Here is a 21,930-nt window from a genome sequence, read left to right on the forward strand (position 1 = left end):
CTTGAATTAAATTGTATTTCTCCAGCTAGTCAGGAATAAAGAAAGAAAATGGATTGGTAGGGAGGATTATCAAAATGATATCCTCGTTTCCATGCTTTCAGGCAAAAAATACAGATCCTTTTGCGCAACACCGAAGCAATTTTTCTGCTTCCCATATCTTTAAACTATGTCACTATGAAACACCTCGGAGAGCAATACTGTGTTGTTGAAAGAAAATCATAATTGCATTTTGATTTTCTACCTTCTTGATGAAACCGCTTGCAACAATCATCAGTTTAGAAAGAGAGCATGCACTGGTTACAAAACTTAGAAATGGCACCAAAAGGTGCATCATTTCATATCTGCTTGAGAGTCATACTCATACAACAACTATTACTTCACATTCTGTTGCATATTTGTCTCTATCTTAGCATATACAAATAGCCATGAAATTGAATGTCAAATTAATAGGTTAAGGACTATATCATACACCATCTACTTTTTCCTAATGCATCTTGCTAAAAAAAGTGCCCATTTGGGCTAACAGGCAACAGCAGCTACAAAAGTGGCTGCAATGATCAAAAGTAGAATAAATGTTGCTTCATTGAGCTCTAGGTCACCCAGTACCACTTCGTCTAAAACAAATTCCCCCAGTAGAATTTGGTGTTTTGTTTATGGGAGGAGGATCAATAACATTTTCGTTTCTCTGCTGTCATGATTCACAATATATCCCCCGCTACCAAACAACTACTTCTATTAGGAAAGAGGGAGGTGATGGAGGCTCCTTTGACATCTTCCATTAGAGCTGGAAGAAGCCAACTAGATTCTCAAAAGGATTAAAGAATCCAAACCTGCACCTGAAAACCAGTTCATCCCCAATTATGGAATTTTATCGATTAAATGATGCAGCAGAATTATCCTCATATGGTCTCCATGCATTACCACTGTCAGTCCCACTACAAGCTTGGTTGGACACTGGAACATGACCCAGATCTCCATCCAAGCTCATCTGCTGTACTTCAGCAGACGACAATATCTTTATGCTCTGAACACAGCTTACAAATTCCCTGAGAGCAGTTAGAGAATGATAGTTAAGAAACAAATAAACGGAATGATCAAAATACTGTAAATAAAGTAAACTTGGTGGTCTGGACATACTCCCATGGGTCATCCCCAACAAGAAGAATATCATTCTCATGATCCACATAAACAAGTTTCCAGTCAGTCCGTTGAGGATCTTCTAGCTGCCCTTCAATTCCAAACATGCGGGCAAGATCATGCCTGAGCTCATCATACTCTTTGTAACGGGTAACATCAATGCATCTTCCCACAGAGCCACGCTTTTGAACCTTCAAGAGTATGGAGCAGTGTAAGTCATTTGAGAATGTCATAGAAAAACAAAGTGAAAACAACGAATGTATTTCAGGTTCTAATCCAAATCACTCATTCCAGTGCAAAATATTTAATGTAATATTTGTTAAATGGACAATATAGTGCAATTTCATAAGATGTTTTAACTATACATGAAAGTAAAACCCCACCTTCAATCTAAAATTCCATTTAAATTCAAGTTACAGAAATTACCAAATCTATTTTATTATGCAATGCATCTAGTGGAAGATTAAAATAAAAATACATGAGAAAAAGGATTGTTGAGTTGGAATAAAATTTTTGCTTAGGTAGTCAACTAGCCATGCATAAGAACACTGTAGCATAAGATTTCATTATTTCATGGTAGTTTTTTCAAACAGTGGAGATTTGTACGTTCTCTCATACAGTGTGACATAATGAAGCATGCACAGATCAACTTTGAAGGTCAGTGCAGTTGGCAGTTGGGTTTCAAAACAATCTCCTTCTGGTTATAAGGCTTTGCTGACTTGCAAAATACATTGATGTACCTAAACCATGTTAAATTTAGAGGAAAATCGACCTACCAATGAAAAGCATTTCTAAGACAAGAGAAAATGAAAAGCATTTCTAAGACAAGAGAAGGTAGATCAACAAACCTTTGTATATGTTCGCATACGTTGAGTCTGGTTAGCCCACAATCCGTTGCTCAAAACTCCAGCATCATTGATAGCAACATCACTTGAACATCCGGGCTTGAAAGGTATGTTTGGCACCCCAAATGACTGAGAGCTGATTGCAGCAGTGGATAACTCTGTCTCAATATCTCTTGGAGTACCACCATAATTAGAAAGCAAGTTCTGAAGATCTTTTTGAGAATCATACCCCCTTGACAACAAAGTGTCAGGTGCCAACCCATCAATATTAGTTGCAAAAGGAAGATTGTTCCGAGGATGTGATTGAACATCACCCTCTAAACCAAAGGTTGGGATTGGGAAGTTCTGTGGGATGCTAGCATCCAGACAATATGATGTCCCTGAAGAGGATGCTTCCAACTGATCAGTGATGGTACTTTTATATTTTATCTGGTCTGGTCCTTTTGAGCTGGGCAACTCATGTTTAATCCGTATATCGGACTTGCTCTGCAGCTCCTGAATCAGATTACTTGGAGGCTCGATTAATGAATCCCCCACCAACATGGCTGATCCTTGTTGGTTTCTGTTCAGAAGGTTGGATGGGGAAACCTGGCAATTATTAGTGGAAGGTGAGGTTGAACATGAAGGAGCATCTCCTTCTGTAAGACCAGAATGAGCTCTGATTGCTGTAAGTGGCTTGTGCTGGCTTTGGGGCTGGTTCACAGGAATCTGTTGTGATTGCATCAGTGCAGAAGTTGAGAAGCTATTACCATTGAGAAGCTTTTCTGTTGAGAAGCTAGTGCTGCTTAGCTGTTGATGTTGTTGTTGCTGATGTTGAGACAAAGGAATCTGTTGTACTTGCTGATTTTGCTGATTGGGCTGCTGTTGCTGTAGCAGCTGAGGCTGCAAAATTGGGCTTGCTGGGGAAAGCAATTGCTGATGCTGATGCTGATGCTGTTGCTGCTGCTGCTGTTGCTGTTGCTGTTGCTGTTGCATTTTTTGTAGCAGCTGAAATTGAAGCTGCTGCTCTGAAAGGCATTGTTGTGACAACTGTTGCATTTGTGGCTGCTGCTGTGCTCGCTGTGACAGGCTTTGTTGCAACAATGGTAGTGGGGACTGTTGTAACTGTGCCTGCTGCTGGTGCCTTTGTAAGAGATTTGGTTGCGGTTCAATTTGTTGTTGAAACTGCGAGTCTAGTGGTAGGGATGTCATGTGCAATGAACTTTTACTATTAGAGTTGATACTCTGCTGTGATTGGGTATTGCTTGTGAGTATTTGCTGTTGTTGAAGCTGAGAGTATGCAACTGGTTGCTGCAAGCTTTGATTTGGGATCTGGTTAGGGGTAACTACACCATTGTTTACAAGAGCTGGATGACATATCTGCTGCTGCTGCTGCTGCTGTTGTTGTTGTTGCTGCAGTTGTCGTTGTTGCTGTTGTGGCTGCTGTTGCTGTACTTGCTGCTGCTGCTGCTGCTGGGACAGCTGATGTAGTTCTTGATGTTGCATCTGCCGCTGCTGCTGCTGCTGCTGCTGTTGGCTATTAGAATTCTGTAATAGTTGCTGCAGATGCTGCTGTTGGGGCCATGCAACAGGTGACTGTTGCAATTGGCTAACCTGGTTTTGTGGATTTGCTTTGTTAAACTGGAGATTTGACGCAGACATCGCAGGGGCTTGAAAACTCAATAATTTAGATGGATCATCAGCATTAAGGTTATTATGCAAGCCATTTGAAGAAACCATTGATGGGAAAAGTCCAGATTGAGCAGCTGAAAACTGATTATTTTGCTGCATGCTCATCCACTGTACTAAACTCAAACCAGGAAAGATTGAGCTAGGGGCATCCTTCATGCCAAACTCATCTCCAAGCCAGGGCATGGCTCTCTTGAAAGCATTCTCTATGTCAGACTCATCATCTGTAAAAATACTTCCAAAGATCATAATTAAGGAACATATCATACATGGCAGAGGAGATTTTGCAAAAAGATTTTGCCAGATGCTAATCTTGAGTTCACAGAACCCTCACCCCACACCACCACCCACACAACACACACCATTTTTTATTAAGTCGCGTGCGAAAAACAGCATGAGGAGATACTGAGATAGAGAGAGTATTTCATACTATTACTATAATTAAGTTAAAGGGCCAAACTCACCACCTAAAAAATTAGGTTACTAATTCACAATAGATTGATTCAACAAAATGATGGATAAGCAACACAAATTGGTTCTTAAAAAGTTCTCATATCCAAGGCAAAACTCATCCTTTTCATTATGTTAGATCCATAATGATCCAAGTTTCTTTAAACCATTTCTTTACAAAAACTTGTTTGTTGACACAATTTATTTATTAGGCATGAAAAATTGAAAACCATACTTCTTTCAAAGGCAAACCTATTTTTCCACACACACCATAATGGCACATTTAGAGGAAGACAGAGGGAGGCTGCTCTTTCAGAACATAATAGAGAATCTAGCTAAATGGTAAATATGGTTACCTGGCATCCCTGGTTGCCTTGGAAACTTGGGTCTGAAAAATGGAGGTGGACATATGTAGAAAGGAGTTACAACAGGTTCAATTTCCCAGATTGACACTCGGCTTGGCCGTTCACCAGCTGTTGATTCATCCCATCCAACCTATCAAAAATGCAAATGTTGATCAGCTATGTAAGCTAATACAGAAGTTAACAACATCAGAAATTTTGGATTCAGCACATATCAACTAAGAGCTATTTCAATAGCATGGATGGATACACCCCTAGATGAGCCCTTAAAGAATAAAACAGGCATGTAAAATAGAAATGCCTTACCCTTGAGGGGTCTAAAATTAAATAGCATGACTAAATACAAATTAACCACCCAACAATAGCATATATTTAGAGAATTAGGCCAGGTAGAGAAATTGCCATGTTCTCAAGCCCTTATATTCTAGAAATTTTCAGAATGCAATACATGTCTTATCTATGCTAACCACTTGCACACTGCAACCATGAAGCTTATTTCTAAGAGCAGAAGTAATGCACAAAAGACCCTGTAAGTCACAACATACTGACATACTAACTACTTGTTAACCAATGCCATGGATTTTACCAAATCCAAATCATCATCCACTCATATGCACATAGCAAAACAAAAAAGGCCATACCCAGTGCACAAGGCCAAAGAATACCTGAAGGTTACGCCACTGAGAATTTTTCCATCGCACAGTATCTAAATCACTGATACCAGTAATTGTACCCATGTATCTCCGTACTCCTGACTCCTCAGTCTCAAACATCATTCTAAATCGCATGCCAAGAGAAACTTGAGTATACATTGCTTTGTTATACTTGGCTAAGGGAATCACAAACTCAGACGGGCTAGCCCTATTATAATTAAATGTGTTTTGTCAGAGCCTGTCACAGAAACTTATTGGATTGTCTTCATCACATAATAGTAATGACAACTTGAACATCTTACAGCTGTACCTTGGATTGTAAAATATAGTAAATGGACTGTTATTTGCAGCAGCATGAGCTGCAGCTGCAAGAATTCCAATATGCATGCTATCACTAGATATGACTGATGAAGAGAGAGCTGGCTGCTGTCTATTAGCACGCCTTATACCCAAGAGAAGCTGGGATTTTTCATCTCTACACCGAATCAGATTATTTCAGATTAGCTACAAGAAAGGAAAATAATCTAGCTGAAATTTTTCATTTGATCAAATATCTATTTCATACCTTATAAAAAGTACAGAATCTCCAGCGAAAAGCCTTTTTGTGCTAACAAAGACACTCCAACCCGTAGTCAACAGGTGCCTTTTTGGTTGGCCTGCAATTAATGCACTATACAATTTTAATGTATCTTACCTGAATTCAACAATCCAACTCATACAAACATCTAATGCAAATTCTTGGTATAAACAATGAACATAATGGAACATTTATGGATTATATTTCAGAGAGGGAGGAAAGTTTTGAAGGGATCAATACCGCGATAAATATGCCGGAATGTCCACGAACTGTCATGCAAATCTCTTGCTCCTAGCTCCTGAGCTGGAGGTTGCATTGAATAATCCTATCAAAGAACATTGTGATGAGAAATGAAAGAAAAAGATTTTGAATGTACTAGATGGAATTATCTACTTGAAATTACAAATCATAAGTCCAAAAATTAATACACACAAGAGGTGGAAAGATCTTCTCAGCTGCTCGCCGAGGTACTGAAAATCCACCATGCGTACTAGTGTCACTAGCTGTAAGAGTTTTGCAGAAGAATTCAGCAGGTTGTTTACTTTGCTTGAGGCCCATGTCAGATGCCAGTAGAGCTTCCTTGTCATACTGTAGAACAGATACTTCAAAAACAAGCTCTATATGTGCTCATGATTACATGTGAAAAGAGACATAATTTGATTGTGTACATATTAATTCTCAAATTGAACCATTGACCTACTTTGTTTACAGGTAGAAGGGTCATCTGTGCATAGACCTCATCAGTTTCAGGATCCGCCTGTTTAAAAAATATAAACATATGCATAAGAAGTCTATAAAATTTAATAAATTTAAAACAGTAGTGTGACTGTTGAGACTCTCATACGTGCAGTGTGACATTATGAAGCATGCAAATCAACTTTGAAGGAAGGTTCGGGTAGTTGGGTATGAAATCAGTCTCCTTTTGCATAGATGCTGCAACCTGAAATTTTAGTTGTTGAAAAGTTCCATTAGAATCTGAATCCAGAAATTGTTGTATCTTGAATAAAATAAAAGGAGTCGGAAAAAAAAAGGTGACATACTTGCTCACTGTGGCCTTGAGGGAAGTAAACTACAAGACTTCCAACTGGAGGCAAAGAAACCAGAGGTCCCGCACAAGCATGCCATAACTCTGAATTAATACTCTTCTTCTCTCCTGTTGACAATCCAAAGAAAATATTATTGCCATCATAAGAAACATCAAAAGTCATGAGAGAATTACAACTGTCAAATACTCATAGAATATCAAATTTCAGATACAGCAACCAAAAATTATTCATTTAAATTTGCAAGAACTCAAATCCTCTTGTTGAAAATTTTACTTAAGGTAAGCACTAAGCAGCTGCTATTTAGGTCAAGGGTTTGAGAAATTTTAAAGAATTCTTTGTGCTATTAAATCTTTAGGAGAAATAAGCAGGAGTATCAAAACAACCGGGATGAAACATGAAACAAAAATAGTCACCAGGACTTCATAAATTCTTAAACCACAAAGACAAACAATTTCTGTTTTGCCACCAAGTGCTTAAAATTTTAGTTGACCCAAACATCTAAATCTCAACAAGTGTTTATTGTATTGTTGAATAACCTATAATGTAGGTGGGTACCATATGGATCCATAACAACTGCTTTTTTTCTTCATTGTCATTGGCTTAGGTCCATCATTTTCATTTATCTAGCTATTGAAATGTTAAATGAAAATACTAGCAAATGATTAACCCTAAAAATTATTAGCTTTCTCTTACATTGACAACAATCTCACAATGGATTTAGTACTCATGAGTGAGCAAAACCCAGCGTTCAAAAAGGGTAACCATTTTCATTGCCATTTTAGGACATGCATTTAAATTTTCTCAGTTTGTCCTAGAAAATCAACAACATACTTTGAAATTGATAATCATTCACATTGAGTTGTTCAAAGGTACATCTAAACCCAATATCATCACTGAAGTTAATTCACGGAGAAATTGATTTTAGACCCCCCCCCCCCCCCCCCCCCCCAAAAAAAGAAAAACCTACGTAATAAGCACAAATTAAGATAGAGATAAAGAGTCATCAGCTTAAATATCATCAATTTATATATCCAAATAAAGAATAAAACAAAATTACTTAAGTTAGATAGTGAAAATTAAAAAGAACATAACTATCACACATTGAATATATCAAAAACCTGAATTTCATGCAAAATCAGAGGTTTTAAATAGAAATAGCACTGAAGCATATCAATGCATCAAAATCAGTTGAAATCATCCAAAATTTCCAGGATAACAATTCAAACAAACATCCATAACAGAAAACATATATTTATATAGCAAAAAGAAAAAAAGATAATGAGAATTCAGCAGTGGATTCAAGTATCTAAACCTTCTCCAGAGTTTGGAAGAAACCCATTTTGGGGAACCTTCATGCTGATGATAGATATGAACCAATCAAGCTCAGAAGAAGAAAATCAATAACCAGTTGTGTGTTCCACAAGACATAAACACTTTCTAGCTGAAACCCATTTGCCCAGTTACAAACAAGGGCTTTAAGAATTGGGTTCAAGTAGATGCTCCAATACAAAATCAGTCAACAGCCAGCCTATTCACATTTAATCCAAGCAACTTTTTAACTCCAACACTACCAGCTATGTCCTTGAGCGGTTAATTATGAAGCTTCACCAACTAATAAAGAAAATCCTTAGCTAGAGAGAGCTCAAAGTCAAAGATTCAAAAGCTTAAAAGCTCAAAGCTTAGTGACAAACCATTAACAACTCTCAAAATTTTCACACAGAGTGAAAAACATTTTCCATCCCAAAAAGAAAATGAACCAGGAAATCAGATTTCTGCAGCTGAAGAAATCCCAATTCCAATTCAAATTCCAATTCCAACCCAAGTTCTAAAAGTTCAGGAATTGCAAAATCCTCTGAGAAAGCTAGCAACTTGGGAAGCCAGAGACACCGAGCGGTGACCCAATAAGCTAAGTCACCGAGTGATAATGAAAAATTTAATAGAGAAAGCTGAGAAAAAAAAATGGAAGCAGAAACGGAAAGGAAAGGAAAGGAAAGGAGTTTGGCTTTTGGGGTAGGAGAGAGAGAGAGAGAAGAAGAAGAAGTTGGACGAAAACCTGAGTTGTCGCTGAAGAAATCAGAACAAAAAGCAGAACAAACAAAGGAAGCAAGCAAGCAAGCAAAGCTAAGGAGTAAGGACAGCTTTCTTTTATGTGAACAAGCCGACACCAACTTGAATATGAATTATGATTTACAATCAAAAACAATCTGCCACGGTTATAATTTTTTACTGTCTTAGATTAGAAAATAGTATCCTTAGTACTCTGCTGTCAAGTTTCAGTCAGTTGGTCTCTTCCGTAACACCTGACCTGAGTGATGGAGTTGGGCTTGAAAATGCTATGCAGAACACTTTTCACCGCAGTAATTTTTGAGTAGGTCTATCACCACACTAATTTTTATAATTTTATCATAATTTTAATGTATGGTTATTTGTAAGTGGTGAAATTATATATCTGTTATTTTATTTTTATCACTTACAATTTGTCACGTGACAAAGTTATGAAATTTGGTATGGTACTAGACTTACTTGTAAATTTTATACTGCTTTGTTGGTAGGTTATTATTAGTTTTTATGTGGCCTACTAATAACATTATTTTATTATTTACCATTAATAATTTGTCATCTCATATAGTGTAAAATTTATTGTCAATTTTCATGTACATTTAGACTTAGAAGTGCTAATTTACAACATTCTTGCAACACTTTCAAAATAAATCCTAAATATAAGTTGTTAATGGTTCTAATTTAAAATCACTATTAAAATTACTTTTTTAGCTATTAATAATAGTCAGTAACAACTTTTTACTTAAGATTTGATGTAAAAATGTTGTGGAGATAACATTTCTCCTAAACTTATTTAATGGACTTTGAAAAATATGTCATAAATTCAGGGGTTTTAAGTTCTATGCAACACATTATTTGTCTATGGGATTTTAAAGATGTCTCATGAGCAGGAATTAGAATAATTTTGACAAAACCCAAAACCCCTCCTCCTTTTATGTAAAAGTATACATAACTAATGGGGAGAGTAAGATGCAATTATTATTGTAATATCATATGAACACCAAAATACTCTCTTTTTAAAATGAAGCATTAGATTCATTTATCTTGTAAGGAGATCCTCCATTTCAATGAATTATTAGATTGTTAATAAATTTAGTGACACACAAATTTTCACATATTCTAATTTATACATGATAAAGATGATACCCATAATGAATCTATGAGAAAATAATATTGTGTAAATCAAAACCTATTGGTAAAACCATATATATGATTACCTCATCTAAAATTCTTATAATAACAAATAAATAATAATAATTTATTTGAAATGAGGTCTTATTATAATTTTTACTAAGAAACATATCTCTCCCCTTCAAAATAAATAAAGATGATCTTTTATAAACTTATGTATGAATTAAATCAAACTATCAATGAACCTATACAAATGAAAATGGATGTAAGTTTCCAAATAATTAAAAACATGCAAGTAAATTTCATCAACTCCACCTTCTATGTGTTTTCCAAAAAACAAAGGTCTCCATTTCCTCGGAATTTTCCAAAAAGAAAGTAGTTCTTTTCTTAAAAAATGGGAAGTGGTACTTTTTAATTACCCTGAGAGTAAAAATTTTAGTGTCACGCACACTGAATAATTTTTCTCCATCATGAGGCGTACGTCAACAAGCCTGCAAGATTCCAATGATTTTTGTGTGGAAATTGGGAGAGTTATGGATGCATGGTGGTGTTGGTTAAATTTCTTTGTTATGAGGTGGGAGAGGATTCCAAAAATGCTAGGACAAAACTATTTTACGCAAATTTAGCCACAATTTGCAACATGACGACTTAAGTAGTAAATGTATGACGTTTCATATCTCTACCATTCACAACTCATCACATGACGAGTTATAACTAAAGTCGTACAAAATGGTATGATCTTAGCATTGCTTGAGAGAAATCTGATTGGACCTATATGTGGGAAGTACTTTGGTGCTCGTTGACGTGGCTTACGCATCTTGATCCATGTTTGACTGTGGGAATGGGATGATTTCATAGGTTGTTTTTTTCTGTTGTTGAATGATGCGTTTTCTCATACCTGCTTTTATTGGGTTCCTTTTTTCCGGGTTTGGACCCACCCAACCATATCATCTTCATGGCAACAAGATTCTCTTTTGGTTTATTTAATTTTGAGTATGGGATTAGGGAGATCATCAAATCACTTTAATTAAAGTTCAAATTCGTTACTCAAATGAAATCACTTTTATTCATTTGTTTTTTCTTTTATGTTCTTTGGACTACCCTACCTAGTGTAATTATAGTAACTCCTTTAAGCATATGGAAAAAGTATCTAATTAGACAATTTTATGAGATCTCCTTATCACAAAATATAAGACCCATTGTAAATCTTGGATACTATTGAAAGAGAAATCGTATAAGTGATAAGGCTATCCCATTGTATAATTTTTCTTTAATTGGGTTGAACCATCATATAATATCATAACCTCAATCCTGTTCAAAGATCCATTGATTTTAAGTAATGAGGAACAATAATGCTTGAGACTTAAATTGTGTTTCACTTCAATTCTTCCCATTAATTTCAATCTCTCTTATTCAAGTTTCCTAGTTTCATTAGATTTTTAAGTTGATAACCCACTTAATTGAATGAAACGAGACAAATTAACAAAATAGAAGTGACTACTATTAATTATTAAAATTCAAATTACACCCTTTAAGTTTAAGTGAATTTTTATTTTCATCCATAAATGTAGCATTTTTGTCAAGTTGATCATTTCATCCATTTCCATTTATGAAATTATCACTCTTCACATGTGATGAGTGAAGTTGACAACGGTTTTGATAGAATGCAAAGGATGGAATTGACCAACCTGACAGAAATGTTAAAGTTTAGAACTTTAAAGGCTAAAATGATAGAAATTTTATGAACAAAAATGATAATCCTCCCAAACTTAAAATGTGTAATTTATATTTTTATCCTGAAGTCTTTTTTATTAAAAACTATAACATCAAGAGAAGTTTTGTGAGGAACGAATTTATTCAAAAAGGATTCAACATAACATGAAAAGGTAGTTTCAAATCCCTTTACTTCTTGTATTATTATTATTATTTCTTTTTCTCTCTCCCTTTTCTCCAAACCAAACAAAATATAAATTATGAGTATGATGGATAATCTTATATGATAGCTAGAGTACATGTCCTACTCCTATGCTCCTAGCCATTATGAATATCCCCAAACATGTAAACAAAATTTTTACTCTACTTTTGGTGTCTCACAAGAATCTCAAGATTGCGATTTATCCCCAATTTTCATTTTTTTAACACTTGCAATGTACGACAATGTTGTTTCATCATATGAACATCTTTGAGGACAAACTTTGTCTAATTTTCAGAAAATGGGCCATCCACAAAGTTATAAGACTATTTAGTGAAAATTTTAGAGTCAACAAAGCAATTCTTACCTTGAAAAGTGTTCATCAACATATTGTTGGTAATATAAGACAGTTTTTGAAGGCACAAAAGGGGCATAAGGAAAGTATGAAACTCTATTTTCTCAGATCCCAACAATTCCTCACCCAAACACCAAGAAAAGAAAAGAAAATCCACCCACTTTATTATCAATGTCATAAATTAGTATATTTGATTCTTGACCCACGAGAAAAGTAGCCAAAAATAAAAGAAGAATTTTTATATACGTGCTAAAAAAAAAAGCCACTAGCCGCAAAAGCAGGAAATCTTCACATGTCACAAGTTCGGTGATTCCTACTTCGAACATCATTATAATGCAATTGAAGTTACATTTCATTATTTAATGGTTTGTGCCTTAATTTTATAAAATTTAGTGATAAACTACTCTATGTTTTTCCGCAAAAGTCATGGGTGCGTGACAATTAATCTGGACAATTCAAAAGATCCTGATTTTGAGCGTCCCTTAATGCTGTAGGACCCCCATGATCACTATCTGCTATTCCTTTCTCCTCCAACCCAATAATAATAATAATTAAAGACTATATTTGCTGTCAATCATGTAAAATATTAAGTAATTTCTTCACTCATTACTATTTTATGGGCTTGAATTTTGGTTACGGCTGTAATGATACACGGTTAAAAATCAAGAGTTTTATATCTCATTTGGTTAACATATTTTAGCACGAACATAGTTTAAATCAAAGAATGATAAATTTTACCAATTGAGAAGTGAAACCACAAAATGACATAAAAAACCAGCTAATCAGCTTTAACCATCCCTATTGCAGTAGCAAGGAACTACACATGTGGGACTCAAAAGAAAAATTGAAAGGAAGAGTTTGAGTCTATTTGAGAACAACTTATTTAGCTGAAACTGAAAATTTTTCGCTGAAAGTACTATAAACAAAGCTAAAAATTAGCTAAAATAGTACAATAGAACTCATAAATAGTACCAAGAAGTACAATAGAATCTATAAATAATAATAAAAATAAACTAAATAGTAAAAAAAAATTGCCTAATATAAGTTATCCTAAACGCAAACTTTGTTTTAATGAACACCATTCGTTCCCGTCTGTTCAAATGTCGTGTCAATGTGTCAAACCCACCCATCATCCCTTCTAATAAGTAGTGAAATTTGCAGCCATCTATGAAATTTCAAACCAATATGTTTTTGCACCTATCCTGAATTTTAAAAAAAAATAAAAAGGGCAAAGAATTCGGTGAAAATAGCCTGCTACCACTATTTAGCAAGAAAATTAGCAATTTATCACTGTTTTGAAAATATGTAAGGATCTACTAATTTTCAAAACTCGAGTTTGTAAAACTCAAGTTTGCCGTGAAACTTGAGTTCCAAAAACTTGAATTCTTTGAAAAAATATACTCTGAAAATTTTTGAAAATTTTTTATGGTACTTGACGCAAACTTTGTTTTAATGAACACCATTCGTTCCGCCTGTTCAAGTGTCATGTTAATGTGTCAAACCCACCCATCATCCCTTCTAATAAGTAGTGAAATTTGCAGCCATCTATGAAATTTCAAACCAATATGTTTTTGCATGTATCCTGAATTTTTTTTTTAAAGGGCAAAGAATTCGGTGAAAATAGCCTACTACCACTATTTAGCAAAAAAATTAGCAATTTATCACTATTTTGAAAATATATAAAAATCTGCTACTTTTTAAAATTCAAGTTTGTAAAACTCAAATTTGCTGTGAAACTCGAGTTCCAAAAAATTGAATTCTTTGAAAAAATATACTCTGAAAAATTTTGTAAATTTTTTATGGCATTCAAGTTCCATGAATTCGAGTGCTATAAAAAACTCGATTTCGCTAAATTTAAGTACTCAAAAAATCTCTACATATTTTTAAAACAATAATAAATTATAACATAATTTATAAAAATATGTTATTAGGCTATTTTCACCCAAAGAATTCACCATTCATGGCCCAAGCTGCAAGTGAAATTTCAAGAGCAATACATAAATTGAAAAAACAATAATATTAGCGAAGGTGCTTCGAAGTGTAGAGAGTAGAGAGAGAGGGAAAGGGCAGGCAGGACATGTGAAATGACACAGCTTTTGTCGGGGCAAGGCAACCACTCCAAAGTGCTGACCAGAATGTGGGGTTTCATTTCATTTCATTTGGTTTCAGTTTCGGTGTTAAGCGAATCAAACCCTTTTGAGTGGCTATCATGGATTTCCCGGTTGCCCACTGCACTTCTCTTCTGACCTGACATTGTACGGACTACGGACCTTTTCTTTATATAATAATAATTATTATTATTATTATTGTTTTTATAAATTTATTTTACTATTATTAAGATAAATTATATAAGGTATAAGTATGTTTAAATTAAGAACAAACATTTATTATTTTTGGGCCATCAATTTCTCAGTTTAAGTAAATTTTTATCTATCTATAAGAATATTAGACCAGTCTCAACAGGTGTGCCAAATGCCAAATATTTGGTATTTGACACATCAAACATAAAAAACTAAATATCATGAGGTGTGTTAAATGTGTCAAAATTTTGAAACATAATATAGTACACTATCAAATATGAGAGTGTACGAACAGAAATGTTATAAGAGTTTAATATTTTTTTATTCTCTTTTCTCTCTCCTCTCTCATCACTTTATTCTTTTCTCTTCTCTCTCCGTCACTCTCTATCTCTTCCCTCTCAATCCTGCTCAAGATCTCTTGCCGCCAACCTCCACAGCCCTCGCTACCAACCTTCAGATCTCTTAATTAGGTCGTGGGTGTGAGATTTGGGATGAGTTTCGATGTGTGGGTTTTGGGTCATTAATTTATCAGTTGGGTTGGGATTTTGGGCCGGTGGTGGTGTTGTGGTTGTGGCGGTGGTTGGTTGAGTTTTGGGTTGGTGATGTTTGTGGCTGTAGTGGGCGGTGGTGTTTGTGGCTGAAGTGCCCGGCGATGTTTGTTGAAGATTTTGAGTTTTTTCTTCTTCTTTTTTTCTCTCTTTTGTTGAGGTTTTTGGATTTGGAATTTGTTGGAGATCCTGTGATTGTAGTTTGTAGCGATTGATTTGCCGTTGGTGGTGATTTGCTGTTGCCGTTGCCGTTGGTGGTTAGTTTATAATGGTTTGAGTTAATATATTCTTTAATGTGTTGGATATATTATTAAAATGACATTTTTTATAAGAGAGCTGATGAGAATGCTCTTAATATTTGGTGTGCTAAAAAAATGATACTTTTGTAACTTTAACCCATCATTTTATAATTCACCCTCCATCATATTTCTTACTTTAGTATATCAACCATTAAAATAACTTTTACGTAATAAATAAAAATAAAATAAAAAACAACTTACCACATTAGAACTCTTCACCACCTCACTACCCATCATTATCACCTAAAATCAATCAACCACTACCATCCCAACATCAATTCAACAACCACCGCAACAATCCACAAATCATCCCAATTGACATCCAAAATCAACCCAATTTTTGTGACCCTCGAATCAACCAAGACCCATATAAACAACTAAGAAAAATCGCAACAATCTAAAGAAAAATCATTGTTGTCCTCAAATCACAACAACTAATGTCGATCCACCGTCGTCGCCACCACTATTAAAAGTGTCAATGTCCTTAAAGCTATCATCAAAGAGAGAGAGAGAGAGTAAATAATAATAATAATAATAATAATAATAATAATAATAATAATAATAATAATAATAATAATTGTTAGGGCCACAAAATCAAATAGCCCAAGCCCACTAAGAACGATGACTGGTACAGTTCAACCTTGACCTAAATCAATAAATTTGTAAAAGAGAGGGACAAACAACAAGAGGGGGCTTCGCCCCAGGATGAAAATAAGGAAGAAAGAGTTGATATTCTTGAATAGATGAATTATTCTCAATACAAGTTTGCCTGAAGAGGCCAAAGTTACATAACAAATGGTATTGTTCACTCTCTTCTCTCAATGCTCTTCTTGTTTTTTTTTCTTCTATCTTTTTTATCCTTGTGTCTCCATCCCTTTTCTGAAAACCCTATTCTTTCTTATATACTCCTCCCTTCTTCATATCTTGACCTCCTATCTTTACCTAACAAATCTCCCCTCATGACACTTGTTCTTTTTTGCATCTGAAAAAGGTGGTAGAAGTAGTTTGCTTAGCTGTGACTTCCACTATTCAGGTCACTTCCTTATCAATGCAGCTTATAAAGTTGTTGCCCACCATTTGATGTGGAGGCAACAAGCTACTCCAAACTGGAAACTTCTCCTATTACCACTGATTCTCTCTCTTCAAACCCTACTTCCCACCTGTAACGCCTCATAGTCTTTCGTCTCATCCCTTCCTCTCCTCGGGCAACTGTCCTTCTAAGGGCCCATGACATCCCCGCACTGGTATTGCAACTCTTCAACTTTATTTTCGGTCCTCGAGCACCCACAATAATAATAATAATAATAATAAGTAGCATTACTAGTAGTAGATCATTGTAGCAATGTTAAAAATCTTTGTAAATTTTTGCTCAAGTAGCACACTGAATGGAGGGAGTTTTTTGCTCTTTAGTGCACTGAAATAACATTTAGAATCTTTTAGCACATTAGATGCTAGTGCTATTGTGATAGAGTTTTTTTATTTTTTTATTTTATTTTTTTACCCTCTATGTTCAATATGGCAGTCAATTTGATTTATGAGCAAGCTAGAGTGAAACACAAAGTTTAAGCAATAATTTTTATTTCCCATTTTTTTTTCTATTCCATTATTACCTACCTGGATATTTTGAAATGAATAAAAAAAAAATAATAAAGACTTCAAATTAAAATGTTTCATAAATTAGAATTTTAATTAGACAAAACTAATAATTTAGAACATCATATAAAATACGATATAAACTCGATATCTTCTTCTTTTTATTATTACTAGTTTGTAACTCCATGCATATGCATGAGTATATTTAAAAGATATACAATAAGATACATAGAGTCCGTTTGGATAGAACTTATTATTGAAAACTGAAAACACTGTAGCAAAATAATTTTTAAATATGTGAATAGTACCATGAGATCTATTTTTAATAAAAGAAATTGATAAAAAAGTGAAGTTTGTGGGTCCGTGAACAGTGCTCGGATGCACTGTTCACGTAAGAAAAAGTCAACAAGTGCGGCTACTGTTCATGCACAGTGCATGAATTTGTCTCCTAAAACTCATGCAAAAAAGAAAAGAAAAAAAGAGAGCTGAAACGTGAGAGGGAAAACGTAGACGCAGATCATTTGTATCCAAACGGATACATAATATAATTCTTACATATATAATTTAAATATTATTGATAGTCATTTTTATATTTATTTGTTTAACTCTTTAAGAAGTCTTGTAAGAATATTATTAGGTAGAAAATGTAAATTGTCTATTTTTTTAAAAATTTATGTTCGTTAATTCTAAACTCTCTGGTTTTTGTACGCAATAACTCACTTGGATGAATATTTATGATATGATCTCATATTTGACTCCAAAATTAATAAATAAAACTCTCTTTAAAAATAAATAATTTAGGACACATAACTTAAAATTGGACTTCAATTATAGAATCTAATTGAATTTTCTTTAAATTTTACCTATTGATATATATATATATATATATATATTATGATATAATTACGAGTAATAAATATTGTTACGGTATTTGTTAATTGATAATTTGAAGAAAGTTTTAATATCATTTTTGTGAGGAATATAAAAAGTTGTTAACAAAATTAATTATACTTTGTCTAGAAAATTTTTCTAAAAATACTTCTTAAACTAAAATTCTTAGAGCATATATTAACATTTCTCTATTATTATTATTATTATTATTATTATTATTATTACTACACGTTGTTCACTGCAACGAAATTTTATTGACTGCAAATCTGCTCTCGAATCACAGTCCCAAAAGACATTTAATTTACGCTGTTCGTACTTAAACACATCTATGACATGATCGATGCCTCGGACTTTTGAGTTTTGATTCCTTCTTTGACACAAGATTGGTAATAGGCCCCGGGCAATTCATGAGCTGACAGAACATACGGACAATATTATAGTGCGGGATCAAAAATTCAATTGCATCAATATTAAAGGTTTTATTATGCTAATTCATAGGCCCCATGCAATTCATGAAACTGACAATACATACAAACTTTAAAACATTCATCAGTATTATTATTGAACTGTAATATTTATAATGACGCCAGATTCATTTACACTCGTATTCAAAGCTCTCAAGAAACATGCATGGGCATCAGCTTCTCTGTGATTGAGGGCCTGTAAATTGAATAGATTCTTTTATATATTATAGTCTATTTCGTTATGATCCCAAATAGGTATAAGCATATGTCATGAACGGCAACACTGTGCTTTTGATGGAATAACTGCAAAATGACGCATGTAAATTAGAGGTCAATTTCAGAAGAGTTACAATTTACAACGCCATCATCAACCAAATAAAGGAGACAAGACATAACTAACGCTTAGTCATATGATTTTGCTAACCACATTGAGAGAGAAAGAGAGGATAATATTATGGCCTATGCAATATTGTCATTTCGAACCAAAAGGAATTAAAATTTCTCTTTCCAGCACTTAAATATATGCGAAAAAGAGTGTCTGCCATTACCAATTACCCACATGCCAATGCCATCATCATCATAACAACAACTACTAATAAAGATAAAAATATCTTTCGTGACATTCATACGTGATCATTCTGATTGATTAATCCCATCATTTTCAAAGCAGTAAAAATCACTAATAGGGTTAATTTAGTTGGTAAGGTTTGAACGCTTTATTCAAAAAGTTTAGGTTCAAATTTCGATGTCATTAGTCCTTCTTAGTGAACAATTTATAAGTTCAATATAAGTCCTCTCTGAGACCTGTTACTTGCCCTAATCTTGATATGAGGTAGTCTCGCCTCACCTGAACTTATTTTTACCAAAAACGAAAAATCTCTCTTATTACAGAATATGGGTTGGGTCTTACAGTTAAAGACATTAAGAGCAAACAGAATGATTCTCAGTTTCTTAATATTCCGTTGCCTGTGGCGCTTGAAATGCCATTTAATTTGAATCATCCATGTTAGGTAAGCACATGGCATGCCTAGTGCTAATCAGAACTTTAATTCTTCAGCCAAAAAACAGAGACAAGCGAGGAAATATCTCATCAGTGTGTCTTATTTTTATTTTATTAATGAAGTGCTTTGATTAAGCTAATGATCATGGGATTATTCCCCACTATTGAAAAAAAAAAAAAAAAAATCAACCTCGAAAATTTAATACCTCTTTCCAATGAAATGTTTATGCATGAGATGTTAGGATATCCAAGGACAGTGACATGACATGCATATCTGTTTGATGGATCCACCCTCCGTTAAACACGAGTCATGGTCCCTACACTGCCAAAGTTAGCATCCCATACGAAAGGAAAGAAAGAAGCAGAGGCCAGTAAGTAAGAGTGTCCTCTCCAAATAGTGGGGTGCGTTGCTTTAATGGCTTTTGTATTCTTTCCAATTTGATTCATTTCAGCACCACCCATCAGAACCAGAATTCTATCTTTTTAGGTCAAAGTATGAATCAAAAAGTTCTTAAGATCAATATGCTAAAGTTTAAAATTAAATTAATACATAACAGCCCAAACTAACTTTCTATTTAGAATTAATGAAATATAAGTACAAGAAAAGGCATAACATAACTTTTCCTAAAACGTTTCAACTCAATTATCTATAAAAATGAAATTCGATGTTGTTTTAAATCTTTAAAATTATCTATGCTTAATTCTGTATTAATTTTCATAGTAATTTTCCTTCCAATATAGAAAATTAAAGAACCCCTTTGAAAAATCACCTTCCTTTTGATGTAAAGTTTAATTTTGACAATATCCACAATTGAAAAAAAAAAATCAAATATTGTACATAATTGGTTTCTCATCATCTACAAATTAATAAAAGTCATATTTATTATCTCATTATAAATCCAATATTCTTTTTCACTTACAAACAAAATCGTGTTGTTATTAATGTGGACTTAACTTGGTTGCGTTTCTAGTGGTATTGGAAACTAATTTCTACTTGGCTTGCGAATTCATGCACAAAAAAGGGTATTACAATCCTTTCAATATAGATAGATAAATAGACATACATACACAGACAAATTCAACCAACTTTTTAGTTAGAAGATCACACACAGCTTTACTCTTTTGCTCACAAGATTTAGAAAATTAGGAAAATTCTTTTGGTGTCGTAGTTTTTCGAGATAAAGCTCTTTACTTGTATTTAGGGTTGGATTTTATGAGAGTGTATTTGTGTCACCTTTGTGATCTTACTGTTTTCTTAGTGAGACTTTCTCCACGATACTGCCTATGAATGTAGGGTTAAGATCGAAATGCATAAATCATTGTATTCTTTATGTGGTCATTTCTTCTATTTTTCTATTTCTATTATGCATAAACCCAATATTATAGGATAAATTCACAGCAAATTAGCATCAAAACATCCGTTATCTTAACAGTTGCCAATAAAAATATTTGTTTTAAAAAAAACCATACAAACAAAATGTTTAAAACAACTCAACCTTAGCCACCCATAATGGTATTCTACTATTTGTCCAATATTTTTCAAATGTATTGCCAAGTAAAATAAAAGGCACCCAAAAGAATCATTTAGATGGAGCGAGACAGCAGTATAAACTTTCAAATCCTAAAATCCTATACTTTCAAATTTTAATCCCAAACAACAAATAGCCAAAGTGCCAAACACACAGTAATTTGAATAGAAATAAAAATCCAATCACTATAGAATTTGAAGAAAAAAAAATACTAGTTTATATAAGTAACATTTAATGAGTTTTAACGTTAAAAGAGCTTTTGGTCTTGGGAGGGCCGGACTACTGGCCACAGAAATGATCCATATAACCATTTTATTTTTGACGGTTCTTAGAGTGAATTTTCAATATGAGGAAGGCCAAGTATTCATTTTATATATATATATTATTTAAAAAATTTAAGGGGAGCCATAGCACCTTTGGTAAATAAATTTGAAAGTTCAAGTAACACAATGTTAAGTGTGAACGCTTAATATAATAATGTTTTCTTTATTTTTACATTTAAGTTATAAAATTACTTTACATGGTAGGTGAGAAGCCAAAATTTATGGCCTTAGCTCCACCAATGCAGCTTCAATTTTGTAGTTTGTGGTGCTAAAAATAGTAATTTAATTTTTTAGCACCACAAATACTAATGCTCTAACACTTGGAGAAAAGCAATGTTTAAATTGCTTAATATAATATATAGGCTTTAATCTATAATATATAAATTAATTTTTTACTGATGGGATCCAATTAGATTATATTAATTTATGAAAAGTTTTGTATTTTTATCATTTATATATGTAAGATTACAACCCACACGTGTATATGAACAAACAGGAAAGAGAAAGGAAAAAGGGTTGATGATAATGGAGCCACTCGGGTCACCATCCAGGTGATTCAAGTATTCAACCATATCTCTAATGGGGTCATGTATTACTATTATCCACTTTAGAGAAGAGTAGCCACAATATTTTTTCTCCTTTCGTGGGACCATTTCAACCAGGCACTTTAATTGCACTATTAAAAAGTGGGGTTCAATTTCTTCTCTAAAAAACAAGTGGGGTTCAATCAATCAACTTCCATTCCTTCATCCAGCTTGTAGATAAAGATGGGGTTTTGGAGGCAAG

At 33.8% G+C, this 21,930-nt stretch overlaps 1 protein-coding gene across 1 annotated transcript; it reads right to left on the minus strand.

Moving 5' to 3' along the window:
* Positions 1-294: 294 nt before the first annotated feature.
* LOC142643021 (auxin response factor 19-like) lies at positions 295-8,885 on the minus strand. Its single transcript, XM_075817543.1, has 13 exons — positions 8,051-8,885; positions 6,733-6,845; positions 6,537-6,632; positions 6,393-6,449; positions 6,125-6,280; positions 5,933-6,017; positions 5,681-5,771; positions 5,426-5,590; positions 5,128-5,323; positions 4,457-4,595; positions 1,986-3,874; positions 1,138-1,328; positions 295-1,046 (listed from the first exon to the last, which is right to left on the minus strand). The coding sequence occupies exons 1-13, from the start codon at positions 8,091-8,093 to the stop codon at positions 869-871; spliced, it is 3,399 nt and encodes a 1,132-aa protein (XP_075673658.1). The 5' UTR covers positions 8,094-8,885; the 3' UTR covers positions 295-868.
* Between the last annotated feature and the right edge of the window lie 13,045 nt (positions 8,886-21,930).

This window comes from Castanea sativa, chromosome 7, assembly GCF_040712315.1.
Source record: "Castanea sativa cultivar Marrone di Chiusa Pesio chromosome 7, ASM4071231v1".
Taxonomy (NCBI): Eukaryota; Viridiplantae; Streptophyta; class Magnoliopsida; order Fagales; family Fagaceae; genus Castanea; species Castanea sativa.